General features: G+C 35.8%; 1 protein-coding gene across 9 annotated transcripts in view; it reads left to right on the forward strand.

Moving 5' to 3' along the window:
* Cntn1 (contactin 1) overlaps positions 1-22092 on the forward strand; it is a 446523-nt gene extending 424431 nt beyond the window's left edge. For all 9 annotated transcript variants that reach the window (XM_004874004.4, XM_087199964.1, XM_087199970.1 and 6 more), the window contains one exon: positions 20090-22092. In XM_004874004.4, coding sequence (XP_004874061.1) covers positions 20090-20166 — 77 coding nt within the window. In that variant the 3' untranslated portion in view covers positions 20167-22092. The remainder of the gene's footprint in view (positions 1-20089) is intronic.
* Positions 22093-22347: the final 255 nt, after the last annotated feature.

Here is a 22347-nt window from a genome sequence, read left to right on the forward strand (position 1 = left end):
ACGTTTAGTGTTTAATTCCTTTACTCCCATGTTCCCTTCTCCAGTGCTATTTAATGCAGTATGAAAGGGACAGAAGATAGGTGGGATGTTTAGACTTAATTCATGCATTATTAAATTAAAATGCCATATCAAAATCACCACTTCTGCAAATAACTCTTCTATAGGCATTTTCAAGCAACAAAGTTGTTTTAAGCTTCTACCATTTGATAAGCCGTATATGGAAAGAGATAGACATGGTGATTTTACATTGACTTTATCCTGTCTTCCTTAATGACAGGATGTTGTATAATTCAGTGATTCCCCAAATCACTAACTTTATAAATGTCCTTTATCATTGGGAAAAAGTAGATTGCTATGAGAATATTACCTATCTGACTATTTGCAATTATATATTATTTGACAGTGTTACAGTTGAATGCCATTCTTACAAGTCTATCATCATAATTTAATAAAGATTTGTTTGTTATTAAAGCACATTCTGATACTACTCAGGGAATGCTATTTTGAAATAACCAAATATTTTTTGCTTTGACTATATTTCATTCAGAATCCACTTGAGAGTTCAAATCAATAAATCCAGCCTATAAATTTCTAAGTTGACAAATAGCTTACATTTAAATTATTATATTATTATTATAAATAATTATATTAATTATATTAATTATTATAAATTATATGTATCCTCTTTATAAGCACTGAGTCATAGCTAAACATTTCAAAGCCTCTCCCAACTGTACAACTGTACAGACTACCTAGTCTTGTAACAAACATGGAAATGGAGGAGAAATTACTTCAAGTAACATTTTGTAACTTCCTAAATTAGACTTCACAAGGTGATTCACAGCTCTGATGGTTGTAAGTGTAACTCTGGATAACCCAGGTTTGCTCTAGTAGCTGATGGACAACTGCAGCCAAAGGAGCTCCCAGAATCTTGCCCTTCCTGCAGAAACCTTGAGCACCAGTTCTAGAAGCGCCCGTTACCGCTGCCAGGCCACAGACACCAAACACCTGTGTATCCAAACTAACCCGACTTTTCCTGAGTCTTCCCCCAGGTTTCTTTTAGTTCCTCACAAATCCAAACAACAGGCTCAATGTGTTATTTTGCTCATGTACCTAGAAATAATTTGACTGAAAAGTTTCTCAATTGGAATACATCATAAGAATAGAAAGTAAAATAAAAAAGAGTCCTCCAAGACTCACTAATAAAATAATTTTGGTTTATGAATTATGACCTTAGTTTCAGGTGCTGTATTGTACTATTATAATGTGTAAATAGTAATTTTTTCCTCTGATAATATCTTCTTCAAATATGAGATTTTTGCAAAAACTTCTTTCTTTAGTAAATTAGCTCACTCAATAAATCTTTATGAACACGTGCATATGTCAGGCATTTTGCTGCAATACTGGCTATAATAGTTGGCAACCCCTGCTGTAGCTTGCATTGTAGTGAGTATCAAGGAATAATGAATTAACAAATAAATAATTAAATAATTGTATTTAATAAAAAAAGGAAAAATAGGTGGTTGATTTGGGCACAGTGGTGAGACCGTGCCTCTTTCTAGCAAGATGATGTTTAGACCGAAGGCTAAAGGAAAGGAACTAGCCTGGTATTGTAGTGTACACCTGTAATCCCAGCATGGAGGCAGAAGGATTACTGTGAGTTCGAGGCCAGTCTGGGCTACATAGTGAGTTCAAGGTCAGCCTGAACTACATAGTGAGACCCTGTCTCAAAAAACCAAAATAAATAAATAAATGAAGGAAAGGAACCAGCCACATGACTAGTTCGGAATGGATGTCTCAGGAGGAAGGAGTGGTAGGAAAGGGCTTTTGATGTTCAAGAAACTGAAAGGAGGCCAGTGCGACTAGTGGGCCTGGAGGTTGCAGAGTTGTGTGGGATGAGGATGGAGCGATAAGGGAATTTCCCACTATACATAGGCTCTATGGTCATGTCTAAGAAAGATGAGGTCTCTCTGTTTGGCAGCTCTGTCTTAAAATGAAGGACCTCTCCCAGAAGTCCCTGAGAAAATCTCTCCCATTGCTTGGAGAACCACATCACAAGTCTAGCCCTAATCTAATAAAATAGCATTTGTAGGATTGCTCAAAGTGATCAAAATTTACTGCTGCTCTGAGCAGGACTTTCTTGAGTAAATAGACTAACAAAATATGAAGATTGGATTAGCAAAGAACAGAGAGAAAGACATTTCTGCTTAATATTCAAAATTAGGAAGAAGAGAAAATTAGGTCAAGAGCAGCTTCTCAAAATTGCAGAAAAGGGCTGGAAATTTAGCTTCAAAAGGCAGGATTATTTTTAATTCAAGCAAAAAGGAATGCTCATCAATACAGATCCAGAGACTGAAACAAGGATTTAGGATGTTGAGCAAATTACAAAAGATTATGTCGACAAATTAAGTTGAGAAAATTCTGACCCAAACAAAGACAGTAAATACAAGTATATCTTTTAAGAAAATATATATTTGGTTTAGTCACTGTTAAAGAGCTTTTAAATTGGCAAGTGGAGAGGAATATTTAAGGAATCTCTTAGTCATTACTATCATATTTTAGATTAGATATTTTACATTACTGAAATCTTTGAGGTGAAACTTTCCCTTCAAAAGCTGCATTTGCTGTTATATACTAATCTTAGAAAGTTATGACTTAGAGGCTATAATCTTGAAAGAATATTGCTCCAGGAACTAAAATTGTAACCTAGCAATGTGAATATATAGTCAGTGCATTGGAAAAGAAGGTTGGAAGTTAAAGGAATTTACCGTTTTTGAAGAAGGTAATTGCATCAAAGAAGTTTTAGAAAAGGAACCCGTGGTGCTAGGGAGATACTTTGATCCAAAGGTGTGGTTCACTTGTCTAAATATTGGTATCAGCAAAATTCCAGTTTTACTAAATAGCTGGTTTTCTCACCTCATTTCCATACCAAACTTTGAGGAAATTAGTCATAAAGTTTCAGCCAATTTTATGACGGGTCATAATACTTTGCATCAATAAATTAGTCATGAGAAAATGCATACTTTACACAGTTATATATCCTATATGTGCAACTGTACAACTACTAGTAAGTTCAATTTTACTTTCTTCAGTGTGTTGGTATGTTAATGGCGTGAAAAGTTACTTTAATATATCTCTTCTGGACACTCAAATGGATTGGAAACATAAGACAGATGTATCTCTTTCAAATCATAGTCTGTTACTTTACATTCTTTCCTGAAATAAGATTAATAAATAAATGAATTAAAACAATCAAATTATCCAAATTGTCATTAACAATGTATTCATCAACCGCCAAAATACTACTTCAAAATTCATTTTTCTGCAACCTGATAGACAGTGTTGAAATTTGTAAACATACCCAGACAATATGAAGACGATTGTGCTGAGAAATGGAGTTTGGTTTTAAATTTTCTCTCCTGAAATTTGATGGTAATTTATTGTCACATAAATTTGAAAAACATTTATAAAGGAAAGTGAGATTGTCATTGTTAAACATAAAACCTTGGAAAATTTTCACAAATGTAACTAGAAACCTTTAATGCTATAGTAAGAGGGAATATAAAACACTTAATCTGAAAAGCGATACACCAACCAATTTAAATGGCCCATTCTATACCACATTAGGGACCAGCTTTGGTGATTTAAGAAGGAACATTAGTTGTCAGAGTACTTCAGTGAAGCAAGTGACATTCCAGAGGGAGTTTTGATAGAGCCAGACCAAAAGAAAATTAAGAGTTTTGATCATATTTCAAAACTATGAACTTCTCTCTCCAGCCAGTTGTCTACTGTCATTTTCTATACCACGTCTTGCATACATAATGCTCCTCTCTTTTTCTTAACGAGTTCAAAAGCAAATCATTATGTGGCCGTGAGAGTTGGGTGTGTGGTAGATTACAGAGGAGTAGCTTTGTGGGAACCAGACCGCAGAGGAGATGTCTGAAGGTTGTAGATTCTCAGGATATTAGTATCTGTGTAGATGACCCTTCCGGTGTCCTGGCCTCCCAACTCGTTCACCTCCCTTTTCCAGATGATCTTGTCCTTTCTACTCCTTCAGCCACCCACTTGTGATCAGAATCTCCACAGGGGCCATAGTCTAATGGGAATTAGAATTTGAAGAGGCCCTGAAACTTGACAGAGAAAACAAAATTAAACTACAGTGTTTTCTCATTTCTAGCTGAAATGTAACATCCTTCAAACACAAATTTGGGCAACATACTTTAGTTGCTAATCACACATATTCTCATTTTATATTTCAACTCTTGAACTATTACTTCAAAAATATTAGACTTACTCCTAGATCTTATTTAATGTGTTAATTAGTATACCATTTTCATGTGTCAGTAAGTGTAATATATAATACTTTTATAAATTCATTTCAGTATAATTGCATAATTATAATTTAGTATAATTTATTTTTACTCCATATTGTGTGTTTTTTTGGTACCGGGGATCAAATTCGGGTCCTTGTGCTTACGCAGCAGGTGGCAAAACCACTGAGCTAAATCCCCGGCCCTTTACTCCATATTGTGTTTTATGCATGTGAAAGCATTGTGTCCAGTTTTCCCAGACTTTTCAGTCATGTGTGACTAACGGTGTCCATGACACACAAGAAAGCTTCATAACTCATGCACATCTTGATAGTACTATTAATAGCAAATTTTAAAATAATCTTAATTTAAGCTTTTTATTGAATAAAAGCCAGTTCTCCCCTCTAAGCTTTTTCCCTCCAGTTTCCTCTCAATTCTAACAATTCTTCTCCTGTTCCCACCCAGACCACAGATCCCATTGCTTTCTTTTGTCCTTTATCGCCCCTCATGTTCTCAGGCTCCTCCTTGAGTCTCAGGCAAGCCTCCAACTCCGTATCTAAAAGCATTTGTTTATCTGGACCTCATCACATTCCCCTTTATGCTGTGCACATGGTCAGGTCCAAACCGATGAAGCAGCTCCCCCCACATATGTGTCCACCCACAACAGAACTCTCCATCTTCCTACCAGGATCAACCATTCCAGGCTCATCCCCAACGCTCATGGCTTTGCGAGCTGGCAGGCCTAGACGTGAATTTGAGTCTAGTTTACGACAACTGGTCACCTAATGAAGCCCAAGACTCTTAGATTAATATAACTCCAAAGCCAACTGTTTAGTTCATTTCTGTCCATACTTCGCTCTTTAAACCTTCCCACTCTGCTCTCTGGAGTTTACTGTCAGTCTTCAGCAAGATCTTCTATAACTTCTATCTCTTCACTGAAGTTTCCTTTTACTTTATCTGAAATTATGTTCTCCCTGATGATACTGGCCCTCCTATAGTCTATTCAAAAGTGGTAGCTACTAAGCCACATATGGTGGTGCCTGCCTTTTACCCCAGCATTCCCTTGGTGACATAATTCTGTTACCCCAGCACTCGGCACTCTGGGAAGCTGAGGCAAGAGGATTGCAAGTGTGAGCCCAAACTTAGCAAGACCTTGTCTCAAAAGTTAAAAGTTTAGAAAGGACTTGAGATGTAGCTCAGTGTAAAGCCCCACTGAGTTCAATCTGGGTACCTGAAAAAAAAAGAGGGAGGGAGGGAGGGAGGGAAAGGAAGGAAGGAAGGAAGGAAGGAAGAAGTTAGGGAAAGGAGGGGAGAAGAGGAGGGAAGGGGAGGGGAGGGCAGGCAGGGATAGCTGTCTCTCACACCCCTGGAGCACCGGGTCTGGCAGAAGGGTGGGTGCCCCCTTGCTTCTCGTCACTTCCTCAGCACTTTCCTTCTCTCTTGACCCCCAAACCTTGCTTGAAATCTCAACGGATGAGCTCCCTTCCATTTCTTCTTCTTGTTGAGGTTTTCCACCAACCTCCTGGGTCATGCCTACTTATTCCTTGAGATTTTTATTGCCCGTTTCCCATCACTCTCTCCACATTACCTTTTTCCAACGTTTTGATGATTTCAATATACTTTTAGGTGATCTTTACTTTCTCTATTCTCTGTCTCTTGAAATACGTGTTTTTATTTATATTATTCTTCCTATGGTTCCTCCCTAGACATTATCATTACTGTCTTTGTCATCTCAGACATCCTGATCTCTGACCATCTCTTCCTAGCTTTCTTCTCTCTTCTGGTGCTGAGAATCTTCAAGACACCACTGCCTTTGGTCTTACCATCTTTTTCTGTGTCTCCTAGCTTCATCTTTCCCTTCTCTTGATGCCAACCCAAATCCCACAGCCACTCCCTTTTGGTTGTGTGACATCATACTCACTGGCTAAACCTTGGGTTAAATCCAACTCACCACTGAAGTCTGGGTTCACCTTGAATTCAGGGCCACTCACCTAAAGAGGGCCTATAGTGCTGCTCATCATTTCAAACAGTTTTCCCACAGTATGTTCTCTTCCTCTCACCTAGACAATGATTTTATACCATCTTCTTCCTTAAATTTCCAGCCCCCTTTTCCCATCTGTTCTCACTAATAAGTGACCCTGCCTCCTGTTTTTCTGAGAAAATGGGAGGAGCCAGAAACAGCAATGTACATATGAGCCCCCACCTGCCTCCTTCACTCTGGCTGTACAGACTGTGTTCTTGTCTGTTGGCCCAGTTAGATCTCAGTGCCTCTCCTTAATCCAAGAACACTGCTTTAGCCAGCCTTTCCTTTCCTTCCACATCATCACTTTGTTTTGTCTGTTTAGTATTTCTCATCACCATGCAAGCACTCTGCAATTTTACCCATCTGTAAGGAGGAAAAAACAAAGCAAAGCAAAACAAGACAAAACAATGCTGAAGAGGGAAAGGGGAAGAGGAGGAGCTCTTGCTCTACCTAATACATTTGTCCATCCTCACCACCTCTAATTCTTCTCAAATTTCATTTTGAATTTGCTCTTATCAAATTTTTACCCCAACATCATACCGAATAGTTCTTCTCCAGGTCACTAATGGCTGCCATGTTTTCTAGTCCAGGAAAGTCCTCTCCCTCCTCAACCTCTTGGCAGATTAATTCATTTGCCCTCGTCCTCCTGGGATTTCCAAACATCATCTTTCTTATTTCCCTCCTCCCTTGCAAGATGTTCTTGTCAGTCTCCTATGCTGGTTTTTCATCATCCTTCAACCTTTAAACATTAAAAGCTCCCAGAATTCATTACTTCTATAACAGCTTTCTTCTTACTTCTTAAATAATCTCATGCAATCTCAAGGCTTTAAGTGCATGGTGTAGCAGTGTTGGAAATGACAGCTGATTTATCCAGCTGCCTGATTGTTGTCTCCAGTCAGATATTTAAATTCAATTCCCACATTCCTCCCAATGTTTTCTTTTTCTGCAGTTTTGGCTATCTCACTAAAGCATCTCCAATCCTCCATTCAAATATGTTTTTAGATTTTAGGTACTACATATGTTTTATCAGGACAAGATGCCTATAATATTGTTATGAATTTGTGTATAGTTTTACTATTTATATACCTTAATCATTTATATAAGTTATTCTATTTGTTATATAGAATGAAGATAAAGTATCTACCTTTTTGTGAGTAACAAATGATGAGTAAGTTCTTACTGTCTTGTGAGTAATATATGAGTAAATTAAAACCTGTTTCATATATCATAGAGTGTTGCCACCCAGTTCAAACCAGGTGATTGGGAGAGATTTCATCATTGCCACCCGAAGAAACCTTTTAAACACTTTTTTTCCTAATAACTGTTACCACTCATGAAATTTTAGTATCACAGATACACCATACATCTCTATACATTCTGTGGCACCTTAGGGCTCTGAAACCATTGTGCTATCTCAGATTTTTCACACCCAAAGAAGTATTTGGGGGCCAGACTCCCCTATTGATGATGCTTGCTCCCCAGATAGACCTCACCCCTCCGATCCCCAGTGGTACATTCGGCTCTGTGAATCTATCAATCCAAAGCCCCAATGAGGTGTGTTTTTAGAACACATGGTTTTGTGCTCGCATAGAACTAATTTTTATTGAGTTGTATTTTGATGTTTGTTATTTATTCAGATTAAACACCTTTTTTAAAAGGAACAAAAACAAAACCAAAAAATCACATAAAATCTATGTATTCTACAATTGCCGAGGATATATTTTGCTATACCACACAATGTCCTTCTTTTGACCATGTTTAAAAATTCCTTCGAGTAAGGATGAACATAGGTAAGGGAGCTCCTGGGTCCAAAATAATGCATAAGTAATATTTAATTAGAATAATCTAATATTTAATATTTTAAAAATCATGAAATATGTATACATTGTTGATTTAACGTAGAAGATACAATCATAGAGAAAGAATGCACAGAAGGACCACTTCCATCTGAACTCCAGAATGGTTCACATCCACTGCTTATAAACACACACAAATAAAACCCAACCTACAGTCAATCCATTCTCATCTGCAAGCGGTTCAGATATTAATTACTTTAGAGCAATTAATAGGAGCCTTGTTCTCCTCACACATTCTTTAAATAAATTATAAACATTTCCCTATAGCCAGTACTCTGCTTTAAAAGAACTGTAGGGAAAAACACTGTGATAAGTCACCATCTTAATTAACTTATTTCAAGGACTATGCTAACATCCATTAGAGAGCGTTATCCCATATTTCTGCCGAATAGACAGCCATTTAAATTGTTTTCTATACTCAAGACCAGTAGATGGATCTGTCCTGAAACATTGCTTATTTTTATATTTTGGATGATGAGCTTTATGACTAAAATATTTCTGTTTGCAAACTTTGGCCAAAGTATGACATATCTGTATAGCCATCTGAAGAACCAAATCAGTGACATATCTCTATCAAAATATATACACCACTGTATATTTTAAACAAAAATATGTGTAAAGTATTTTTTAAAATACCCAGGACCCCAGAGATACTTAATGAAAATTAGTAATTTTAGTGGAACCATTAGTTGATATTGTTGCTATTTTGTAATCTTCTCTGCTTTATTTCATTTTTGCTAACTTTATTTTTCTTCTTTCTTGCTTTTTTTCCATAGGATTGAAAAGTGTCCTTACCAAAAACTTTTCAATGATTAGTATATTTAAAATAACTAAGATATTTAATTATCATTACAAAAGAAAATACTGTCTCATATTCATTCCACTTTTATACTTTTGAAAAATTGGGTTCAGTTAAAGAAATGGAGAATCATTTGCCTTAGAAATTTCCTACTCCGAGCCAGGTGCAGTGGCACACACCTCTAGTCCCAGCACTGGGGAGGCCGAGACTCCCTCTTTGGGACACAGCACCTGTCCCTCTTTGCTACCTGCTGAAGTGTTTGGCATTCTCAGGCCATGGATCTCATCACACAGTGATCCCATTGAGGTTTGTTGTCACTGAACTGTGATCTCTGGGGGAAGGAGAGGCCATTTCTGTACCCAGTACTGAGGGCAATAATACTAGGTATTCATTAAATTCAAATTTAGCTACAACTGAAATTTGGCAGCTAAATTTTTCCCTTCTGTTAAAATTTAGAGAAGATATCTTTAAAAAGGAAACAATGGATGAGAATCACAGATTATAATCATGTTCAGTTGTTAACTGTCTTAGTTTAAAATACCCAGCAGTTTTACTTACGTGTTAGATCCTGTCAACAGTTTCCCGTGAGTGACTTCATTTCTCCCTCTTAGCCTCCACAGAGCAGTGAAGCTCGGAATCTGCTTAACTTTGGAAGAAGTGCAAGCCTTCCCTAAGTACCCAGGTCCCCTTTCAATTTTGCACCACTTAAGCAGTCCAGGGGAGTTCCATTGCAGTCCGAATACCCGTGACGCCTCCCGACTTGGCCCAACTGGGGTCCTAAATCCCAGTTGTTACCTTGTCAGTGCCCCTCACTTTGATCTTGACCAGATACCTTTTCCTTCCTGAGCCTATTAATAGAATTCTTTGACATGTGGCCCATAGAGACCTCAGATGAATGCCAGTCATACTTTTTGACAAATAGAGCAGGTCAGAAACGATTTTTCTGCTTATAAAAGCAGGAAGAAATAAGAACTATTAAATATTTATTCATAATAACAATGTACTGTGTCCTTAATTTTTATAATAACACAATTAGGTAAATGTTACTATCACCATTTGATTGAAGTAATTGAAATTCATAGTGTTTAAGTAACTTACCCAAAGTCATCAAGCTGGTAAAGTAAGGAGCCAGAATCCACACGATTTAATCCTAACTCTAAAGCATGTGCTCTGGATTTCTCTGCTATGCCCAGATGTAATTAATTCCATATGGCCACCTTTAACAAGAACCTGATACTGGGATATGACATGGGATAAAAGCAGAGAAGCAAAGACACCCAGAGGTACCCAGTTCATTCTATCATGAATCCCAGACAGGCAGAGGTGAGATTGCTAGCACCTTGACTCTGAACCAAAGTTTGTTAACTGTGGGGGAGAGGACTTGCCATAGCCTCAACCATTATCTACACAGAAAGAATTCCCATGATCCTTCAACAAGGAAGAATTACATAACCTCAGGTTGCTTTCTTTTAATTATCACAACTCCATCTGTATAAGTAGAAAATTCTTCTGATTCAGTTAAAGCTAAAACAATCAAAATATTATCTAAATATATTCCTCTAAAGGAATGGCCTTTTATTCCTGGTTTGAGATTAAATTCCTGGCATACTCAAAATATAAAACAGGAAACAATCATTACATAAAACAAGACAAGTGTGAAATAACCCATAAATTTTACAACTGCCATAACAGAACTTTCACAAGAGAAAAGAAAATTATCAAAGTTTGGTGTGTGGCCTATTTCTCTTGGTGAATTCTGTTTCCTTCTTGATCTATATTATCAGATCAATCTACGTAAGCTAACAAAAACATTCTTAGAATATAGGATGTCAGTGAAATAATTTTTTTTCGTATTTCTGAATTGAACACTTTATTGGTTATTATTTGGATGGGCTGATTGCTTGATTTTGAGTATGCAAACAAGTAGGAATTGTAGAAGAAACTAATTACCTGTGCTGCTTTTTTCAGGAATGATCTTTCTATGACATTGAGAGAGTAGAGGTAGAGAGAGAGAAGGAATGTTCATGGTAGAACTACCGCAGAGTGGAAAAATCCAAAACATGGGCTAATGGTGTAATTCTAAAAGTTCGACCATGAACCCATTCAAAACAAATGTACTGAGCATCAGATGTGTATAAGGGAGGACTTGGTACCTAAAAACTTGGAGACGAATAAGAATATAGTCTCTATTCTCTATTTAAAGAGCCCTCCACTTACAGGAGACTGGAGCAGGTGAAAAATAATTGTGGCACAATGTATGAAGTTCTGTAGAAGCAAACACTGAAGAGGAAATAATTTAATCCATGTGCATTTGTTTCAAGGCATGAGAGTTTTAGTGAATTTTGAGAGAATACTGCAAATTTTCAAGGTGTAAAAGGAGTAGAAGGGCATCCTTGTCTGCAAAACAAATGTTAATTGGGAAAATATGAAAATGGCATCTCATTCAGTGGATCTGGAAGACAGGATCACAAACAGAAGAAAGCAGAGTAGACCCAGTTTGAATGTAGGTTATAATAAGACTGTGTAGAGTTCGATCCCCAGTACCAAAAAAAAAAAGACTGTGGAAAGGGGGAAGCTTGAGTTCATCATCTTCTAGTGGTCCTATGTTTGTTCTTTAATTTAAGCAAGATGCAGTGAATCTCAAAATTCCTAAGGGAGAGGCAATGAAGACAAGGAGGAACAAAGAGTCTTCCGAGTTGCACTGGAGATGAAGTCAGTTGATCTTGATTACTGGGATGATATATTGCAGCAAAAGGAGAAAAAGCATTTACAAAATGACTCTTAGTTTTCTATTATGAATAACTGAGTGTATCACTATATGATGTATCACTACATCATGAACTGAACTAAGCAATGCAGAAGGAGATAGGTAGACAGACAGACAGACAGACAGACAGATGCTCTGACAAATTCCTCGGGAAAGATAGCACAGAGATAGGAGAGCCCAAATAAGATATTCTCTGTTCAAAATGAACCATTGCTCTCAAACTTCTTTCTAGATTTTGTAACACTTTTCTCAATACCTAAAATATTCATTATCAATTTCTTCATTTTATTAGCATATCATCAATGATCAATATTTAAAATTCCCTCTGTATAAAATACATTATCAAGACCTATACCAAAAGCTAAACACCAGTCTCAAGGATAGAAAGGTAATAGTGACTCTAAATTGTATAAGGGAATGACTAAAAGAAGACAGTACTGATAGAGATACTATGGTGTGAAAAGAAAATGTTAGGCTCTTATTCACTGTGTGGGAAATGACTTGTTCAGGATCAACAAAAAATGTTTTCTTAAAGAATTTCTCAGAATTCCTTGTGGTTTGAAAGGAGTAAGTGTTCTGCTGATTTTATAAACTCCTTGCAGGAGTGATGAAAATTAATCTTTTTTCCCTATATTTTAAGCCTAAATAGGATTTGAAAAGAACTTAATATTTCAGCATCCAGCTCCATTAAACTGACTAAGAATTGGTCTTTTGGGAAAAGAAGAAATTTTCAAGAATATCAGAACAGAACCAAAGAAATTCTCTGTATATACAATCTAAAGTGATTCCAATTATTTTAAATTGTCTGAATTCAAAGCTGGATAAGCACAATTTCTTAGACATTCTTTAGATTAGTCAATGTTCAGCTCTAGCTGGTGATTCCTTACCCACTTCAGACCCTTATTAGGACAGCTGATTTGAACTTCTCCCGTGAAAGTGCAAAGAGAAGATGTGGCTGCTTATGATCTTTTTAATAGTTGCAGGGATTCAGTGAATCTGGATATTTGCTTGTAAGAATTTCATTTGTGTGTGTGAATCAGAGAGCCATCAATTTATCCTTTTGATAGGAGACATTGAATCCTCCAGTAAGACCCCACCCAGTTCTAACAAAAGAATTCAGCATCCTATTATTAAGAGAAATCTTAAATACCAAATCTCTACCTTTAGTAGGTGAGTTGTTCATTTATCACAGCTCCAAAGACAGATAAATCAAGAAGACTGAACAGGACTTTTTGCACTACTTTTACCATAGAAAATTTTCCAAGGCAATTGTGTCTCTGAATTATCACTTGAAACCGTGGGAAATAGGATTCCTGGCTGTTGTATCTGTGGAGACATGTAGGTATTTGTAATAATTTCTAACTTTCAACTCAGAGAGCTATTAAGAGATGTTCAGGAAGCACACATTGGGCAGAGGAAACAGAGCAAGGCTTACACTCAGATATGAAAATGAGTTTCCAATTTTTCCTTCTGCTGGGTGGATGAACATGAGTCTTGGGTTCCTCCCCTGTAAATGAGAAAGTTACTCCAATTGTACATTAGATTAATGAAGTGACCTAGTGTGTTGCAAAGTGTCTTGGACAGAGTAGACACTAAGAGATAAAAAAGCAATCAATTAAACAGAAGTTTAATAATGAAATGATATAGATCAGACTGTCCAAAAAACTTATGTGTTATTGAAGTAATTTCAAAGTTATCTCCCTTGTTGGATGAATATTTTATTTTCTAAATAAAATAGCAGAGGTAAAATATAAATTTGGATTTAATTCACATGTATACTTCAATAAAAGCTGGCATACATATGAAACCAGAATAACTTCCTCGTAGGCCACCCACTTGAATGGCTGCTGCTAATTAGGGTCCCACAAAGGAGCCACATGAAACGGAACACCGCTTCCACTGTGGGGTCCACAGCATACAGTGACAGAAGTATTTTCATGTCATCCCCACGGCTGTCTTCTTCCTGAAGGAGTCTCTGTTGTAAGCTTTCTTCCTAGGTAACATTCCTATCCTGTCCCAGAACTGAGGAATGAGTTCTCCCACAAATATTGCTGTGATAAAGAGGTGTAGCAGTGTATACTTACTGAGCATATTTTATCTCTCCTATCATTTTAGAAATGCTCACACAAAATACACTTTCTATGCACGAATACTCATGACATCCATTCTCATGATAGGAGAGGCCTGTGGGTTCCACGGTGTCATCTAGAAGTAGTTGTGCCCTTCCATCAAAGGTGTTAAAGCCAGCAAAAGATCATCTACTCAAATCATGGGAAATGAGAACTGAGAAGAATTCAGTGGGCTTTGTAGGGAGATTCACCTGTTTCTCTTGGTTTGGATTTGTTTTTGTTTAGATATATTTATCTAGGTTAAGGAAATGAACTGTTATGGCCAACCTGTTCTATTCTTTTTCTTTAATGTCAGCTCTCTAAAACACCACCCAGTCACCCCAAACCAGAAAGAAACAAAGCAATAGAACACATGAGAAAGAAATACAGGGGACAGTCCTCCTTATTCTGTAAGTAAACCCAACAGGCCATGTATCTGTAGCTCCAGAACATTTCCAGGAAGACGTACTCATCAGTGTGCTCAACCAACTCTGCAGGTCAGCATAAGGAGGAGCTACAACCCTTGGTCCAGGAAGACAACATGGCATGAGAGAACATAGCAATCGTTGAATTTTGATGCTAGTTGTTGTGCCTGTGCCTCAAAACAAATTTGGAGAAGATAGCAAAATAGAAGAAACACCTGAAGTCCTAAAGCTCTCTAGCTTTAATCAAGATAAAGAAAAACTAATCCTGGTGCTAGTTTGATTCTATGAAGTCCAGGCGATTTCATTAAAATGGAGTGACAGTTACTACTAATCCAAAAGAATACTTAACTTTAAAGTAAAGTAACCTTTTATTGAAATTTCTATTCTCAAAATATATCTCCTAACAGGAGTCCTTTCTGAAAGAAGTAATAAATCTGGGAGTTTAGGCAAAAAAATAAAATAAAATAAAATAAAATAAAACAAACGAGATAAGATAATCCAGAGGAAGAGACATAGTACTCTAAACTGGTTTTACATTTCTTCTGATATGAAAAATGGTTCATATGATTGATGATTTGCTTATATTTAGCATTCAACAGATAAGTGAAAAGCAAAATATATGCTTAGTATATACCACCTATGTGCTCAAATTTCTCTTGATAACAGTGTACCAGTGTACCAAAAAAACCAAAACTATTTTGCTTGTCACATGGCTTCATAATTGCCAAACAACTAGGAGCAACAAGATTAGTGAGTTTCACTAGATTGAAATAAGCTACCAAAGCCACTATTATAAGATCAAGCCCTTAATATATATTCATAAGCTAATATCGACTTTGATTATCATAAATAAGGAGAAGTATAACAAATATGTTAGCAAATTTTATGGCTCAATGCTTGATATTCTGCAATATATTATGGTTTGCTTAGAATCATAGACTCATGCCATAGTAGGAACCTTAGAACTTATAATACTGAACCCTACCATTTTATAGCACAAAAATCCACGTCCTTGAGAAGTAAAATAGCAAAGATCATAGCAGTGTCAGAACCATGTTTTGAGCCCAAATAATCCTCTTTTCCCCAGAGTCATTTAGCTATATATTGACAGAACTAGAAGTAGATCTTAAGTTGTTTTTTTTTAACATAGCTTAGTGTTTTCTCAAAGAGATATAAGGAGATAAAATCACCAAAATCAAAATAAACAAGGTGATACACAGATGCTATAATGAAATGTGTATATCCCAGGTGAAAATTTTTTAAATCATAAAATATAGAAAAATTCTGCTGTGTCTAAGAGTTCAAATCCATTTTATATTCTGATTTTTCTTTTGCTTTCTTTTCTAGAAACTCTTAAAACAAGTAAGTGTAAATATAAATAATAGTTGATTTGAAATCGAAAACAGTGTGGATATCTTCCCAAGACAGCTATTTCCAAATCCAACTAATTTTCTAGAGTGACATCTTTAATTATTAAACTATTTTATTTAACTGACAGATGATAACTGGATATATTTATCAGATAAAATATGAGGCTTAATCTATATATGGAGTCTCTAGTCAAACTAATTAAGATGTCCATCACCTCACAAACTTCATATGTATGTATGTATGTATGTATGTATGTACCAGGAATCAAACTCAAGTCTTTGTGCTTGCCAGGCAGGCACTGCACCGCTCAGCTACATCCGGGCATTATTTTTCTTTGTGGTGGAAATGATAAAGTCTATTCTTTGTGCAATCATTTAATTCCTAGCAAGCTTTAGCATTTATAAAAATAGCAGTTTTGGTATAAGGACTAAAGAAAATTTTCACATAAATTTCATGGGAGTTTTACTGCAAATCCTATATTATGTTCTTTCCCTGTCAATATTTTTTTTGTTTTTTTGCTCGAATTCTTTTATTGGTACACTTTAGGTATACAATACGTTTACATTTACGTTTATCATTAGGTACTTGTACCTGTACATGATGTATCTTGATTCTTATTTTTTCTTCATTCCCTGCCCTCGCTTCACCCCCTCCACCCTTCCCTATTTACAAAGACTTTGGTTCCATTTTTTTCCTTTTCTTATAATTTTTCCTTTCCCTTCTTTCCTTTCCCCTTCCCCTCCCACTTCCCCTACCCCTTTGAAATAGGAAGAAAAAGTCCCTGTCAAAATTTTTATTTTTAATTTGCAAGTTTGTAACTTTTACATTTCAGCTCTCTGCTATATTTTCACTATTGATGAAGTTTAGGCAGGATGAAGAATGGGGTGTGTTCCTGGGAAGGAAAAAAAATCATACAAGAGAAAATTTACAAGGATAAAAAAGATGTAAATTCCTTAAAAAGCTATCAACCAATAATAATTCCAAGTTTGTTTTATCTCATACATTTCATAAAATCCCAGTAGCCAAAGCAAATTTTAAATATTTGCTTCAAATTACTCAAATGTTAAGTTCTTCAAGAAAACTGGACTGCATGAGCTTTTTATTTTTTATTTTTATTTTGTGGTACCAGAGATCGAACTAGGGACCTTGTGCTTGCAAGGCAGAAGGTGGAACCACTGAGCTAAATCCCCGGCCCTGCATGAACTTTTTAAAAAATTGTCTTTGTGTGAAAATCGATCCATATACTAAGTAAATAAATTAACTAATTAACTTTCTAATACAATCTTCACTGTGATCTAATGGAGAAACAGATGCTAGTAATCTGTTAAAGGATACACAGCTTGTGAAAGATGCAGATTCCCAACTGGTTGAGCTAAACTCCAAAATAAAGCCCTTGAGCACCCCCCATCACTGTCTCAGAATAAATGCTTATGAGTGATTGAATTTGTAAAGTGACAAACTTCTGTAAGTCTTCTTGAACAAATAAATAAAGTTTGATAAGCTGGCAGATTCTGATGCTGCCCCTGTACTGAGTGAACCTCAGGGGCTACTCTTGGCAAAGAACCTGGTGCTCTGATTGGTTTACTGAAATATGTGTCTAGTTTTCAGTAGCTAAATATATCACTTGCTTGTCTTATCTTGATTAGCCTCAAGCAGTTGGAAAATAGGTAAAAGTTGAGAAGGTCAGAGATTGTATATAACTTGAATAACTCAAGTAAGCAAGTAACTCAAACAACTTTTCAGTTGCACAAAATTACCACAGAACACACTTTTCCAAAAGTTTGAACAGAATATTTTTCTTGTGACATGTTCCTTAACAGCAAGGTTCACGTGTTCAACAAGGTTGGAAGATGAATATCCTACCTATATTGTTTTGAATTATTCTCAATGAGTATTGGTGGTGTTTAGTTCATGTGATTAACGATTTGCTTATATTTAGCATTCAACAGATACATGAAAAGCAAAGTATATGTTTAGTATATACCATCTGTGTGCTCAAATTACTCTTGATAGCAGTAATATATTTTTAAGGTATAAAACCAGTATACATTGGAACCCCTTCAAGAATACGTACGTCTCACATTTATATGACTTTAAATAGTAATTCAGTCAAATCACTAATTTTTGCTTCAAATATAAAAGAGAATTGTAGATGAAGACCACAATTACATCAGCTTAGGCCATTAGGGAAATTAAATATAACAGACATAAACAAGAGTTTATTTTAAATAAATCAAATATCCTAATGTTGTAGCCACAAATTATGAAATTGTGTTTGGTTTTCATATTAACATCAAAACTTCAAAATGGCATCCATAATTGACTAAACTTTCCATAGCCACAGTTTGGACGGTGTCAAGCTACATATCCAGGCCAAGCACACATATGTGTACCCATTGCTGAGGTAATTTCTAGTCAAAAGACAGAGCCTTGTAGAGACACTGCAGTTATCCTCAGACAAAAATCTTCAGGACAGATTATTTAAATTAAGTGAAACATTGAAAACTCAGTGTTTTACTGTGTGACAGAGTTTTGTTGTTGGTCATCTTATCAGAATAAAATAATATGTGGGTTTTAGCATGTTTAAAAAAATATGTAAAAGAGTAGAAATTTTTAAAAAACCTAAAAGTTTAAAAAATACAAAACTCTCTTTGAAACAGCTTAGGTGGTAGATTTGTTTCCCACATAGTATTTATTTTCCTTCTGTTCCCTTGCCTTGACACATTAAGTGCAGGGTGCAGTGGCTTTATGCATTTCCAAAATTGGTCCCTCTTTAAAATTATCTGCAGGATAGTGGCAGAGAGATATAAAGAGCATGCCCTTTGGAGCTGGGCAAACTAGAGATCCAGCCTTGCCTCTGCCCTCTCCTGGTGATTGTCCTGAAGTCCTTTTACCTGAATCTGAATTAGAATATCTACAGAAGATTCACTGGCTGTTGTGGGCTATTGCATCAATGGGCATATGTATGTGTGGCCAACACAGGGTCTCTGTGTTACTATGGAACAGTAAATAGCAGCTGTCATAGTCAAAATTAGTGTTATTGTTATTCATAGTGCTACTCAATATTTGCATTATTGAGGCTTTAAGCAGCTGTTTGAGGGCCCTTTATAAATTGCTATTACTATTCAGTCCTCAAGTTTTGATCTTCCCCCATTTTGCTTATTTCTAACACAAACTTTATCTGTATCAAATAAAGCTTTCTTTTAAGTTTTACATGCAGCTTACAGGGCAACAGTGGAAGGTATTAAAGGCAGCAGATTATCTTCAACCTTGTAAAAACACAATGTGAGTTTAATGCCTAGATATTCAGGAGATAGGCCCTAAATATTCCTGAATATAAAAGAAACACTATGAGCAATGGAGCTGGTTTCAGCCATTTTTAATATGATAGTAATATTTAAGATTTCAAATTTAAAGAATAAACTTCCAAAATTTGACCAAAAAAAATCGGTTATCTTTGCCAGCTGTTGACTGTACTTTTTAGCTCTGCACTCACTCCTGTGTGAATTTGTTAATTTCTAAAAGGTGTAGAGGATGGAAAAGAGGAAGGTGCCTCCTTGGTCCAGATTCATTGTACATTTGCAGTGAGTGCAGCAGGTGGGCTCTTGGACTTGCTTGACCACAGCGAGAGCCATGCTGCGTGGATCCACAATGTAATATACATTCATATAACTTCTTAGCATACTACATTATTTCCGTTTCATGGTACAGTATCTCAGGTCAATAAGTTAAAGTTGAATAAGATTAATATTATTAGAAATGCCCTTCTTAATTATTATCTGAGTATGTAAATGTTTTAAACTCATTGGGATTTGAAATTGTGCAAGATATGTTCCCAGGTCATCTTTGATGTCATTATCCAGGTAAGAGCATTGTTATTGCGGCTCTGAATCCTTTTTTTTTTTTTTTTTTTGTGGTACCAGCTATCGAATTCAGGACCTTGCATTTGCAAGGCAGGAGGCACCACTGAGCTAAATCCCTGGCCCTTTATCCTACTTTTTACAAAGCTAACTTTTTTTTTTTTTTACTAATTTAAATATGCTTCTTGACCTTTCACCTCCTGGTAGGAATTTTGGACTGCTGTATCATAGGAACAACATAAACATTTGTGATCGCATTATTTTATCATTAAACACAGTGTTTAAACAGTCCACGTGCTCTCACACAAAAGGCCTTTGATTCGGCAGAGACAAAGCTCAGTGGCGCCAAACCTGCCTGGCAAGCGCAAGGTCCCGAGTTTGATTTCCGGTACCGGGAAAACCAAAACAAGAAAACCTTTGATCAAACGCTTTGGTTTTTCTTAAATCTCTTCAGAAACCAGTTTTGTAGAAAGAAACATTTGGTTTTCAGGGCAACACAGTGAAACTTCCCCCAAAAGAATGGTAACATTACCCACAGAATGATATGCCCGCTTCTGCTTTATTTTGTAGGTGCGTCCACCTTGTCTTCAAGTCTTTCTGGCTTACTGCTCCCTGCCCTCGCCGTCCTTCTGCACTTGGAATTCTGAATGTGGTCTGACAGCTGATGCTCCCGGCCCAGCTCAGAAACCACCCTTCATCCTGAAAAGATGATTTCTTCCAACTCCTACGGCTCCATCCTAAGCCAAATAAATTTTACTTTAACAAACTATTCAACTGATTTACAATACAATATGACTGAGGCATTCAGGAACCCCTTCATCCAAAAAAATAAACTTTTAAATGGATCTAAAATGATTTTTAACTCGTTCCAATATGCCTTATAAACCACTTAACTCGATTCTGTGACAGTTGCATGATTTAATCCAGTGGGACAAGTTATGGTGTTCACTTTAATACTATAGGCTGTAGAGTGAAAGTAAATCACCATACACAGGTGCTTTAAATTTAATAACAAGTTGTGAAATATAATAGAGGTTGAAATGTTGATCATATGTGGTAAATGTAAGAGTAAAACAGTCTCTTGTACTATCCTCTCTGTTTTGAGTCCTGCATATTTTTGAATGGCCCAATCATTCATGACATTTTGAATTTACCTGAAAAAAAAAAAGAACTGATATAGTTTGACATAAATTCCATTACCAAGTCAATTTACTGAATGAGTTGAAGGATTTTGAATTGAAATCCAAATTATACAACTCTTCTATCAGTATTGTTATTTTTGAAGTAATTTTCTAAATATTTGATTTTCACAATATAGCACTTTTCAGTTAGTTTTCTAATGGTAAAGTTAACATACCATAAGAAGTATTTTTACTTTTGTATTTTACTCTGAAGTTATTTTATGCTATCATCAGTGTCAAACCTCAAAAACTATCTCTTATCTGGTGTATCATCATCTTACTATATTTATTCACATGTGGAATGATGAAGTGCTTCCATTTTTTTACTGAGACAAAACAGTCTTTATACAGCTAGGAATAAATGACAGTTAAGTGAATATCAGAATTACCTAATAATATTCTGATATTTTTGTTTTTATGCTTCATTCCTAAGTGTAATCTTTTTTTAAAAAATTGAAGGCACAGAATCAAGAAATCACCTGTAGGTTGAAAAATCTATAGTATTCCTTTAAAAAAATTAGATTTTAAGTTCATTTCCCACTCAATGCCATATGAAAACTGGCTAAAAATACCAAATCAATATGCTGATATTTTGCTAAGGGTACTTTGCAGAGTTCGCACACCTGGAAGGCCAAGGGTAGACAGGCAATGTGTCTGATGGTGTCTCCCAAGTGTTGTTGCTTAGAGCTTTTATAAGTTGTGAAAAGGAAGATGCATATTTCTTCATTCTTCATGGTGTGCACGGAAATGTGTCTGAGTGTGGATGCAAAAGAACTTGGGTAATAAAAAATTAGCTGGCTCATGAAACAGTGCAATGTTTGATGTTTGAGGAAGTAAAATCCTATTTTATTAGCACAGCCTTGCTGGCTAATTAGAGATAGAGTTTATCTTTTTAGAAAGGATAACTTATAGGTTCATAAAAAAATATTTACAGGAAGCAAAATAGATCTATTACTACTTTACTCCATCTTTAATTTGTGTAATTTTTGTACTATATGTCTCTGTGTAAATGTCTAGTTTTCGTTATGAAAATATCAATAGCTCATTAATTTGCATTTAACTCTTTATTATAAAAATGAAAATTTTTTAAATCAGTAAAATGGATGATTTCCCAGTGAAAGTGTGTCAACAGTCTTCAGATCCTTGCCAGATTTCATAAAATATTTAATTATTTGAAAAAGAAATAAAATGACTTCATACTTTAGGGGAAAAATACTCTGTAAGCCTTCTGTACAAACGTTTGTGTTTTTGTTGTTACACTTTGGGGTTTTTCCTTTGCAATGTGACCCATGTTGGGCATTTTTATATAATAACATTAACTACATCTTTTGCCAAATGCATGCTTGCCTTTTATTTTCTAACATGTGGTAATAAAAAGCAAAACTGGCTAGATTTTGCATGAAGTGGTTCTGAGTGGTAAGAAGAAAACAGACTTTGGAAGCTGTTTAGATTTAAATTTGTGACAGATAAAATAGACTAAAATTTCTCACACACTAATAACTCAAGCTTTTCATTTCCTCATACAATTGTACCAATTTGACTGGGACCATCAGTTTTAAACTGTCAAACTAACTAACGTATCATGCTCTAAAATGCAAGATTCTTAATTAAATTTATATAGTTAGAGACACATCTGTTGTTTCTTTG

Source organism: Heterocephalus glaber, unplaced genomic scaffold, assembly GCF_053883595.1.
Source record: "Heterocephalus glaber isolate CG9 unplaced genomic scaffold, H.glaber_assembly_v1.0 deba00001733, whole genome shotgun sequence".
In the NCBI taxonomy this organism is placed as follows: Eukaryota; Metazoa; Chordata; class Mammalia; order Rodentia; family Bathyergidae; genus Heterocephalus; species Heterocephalus glaber.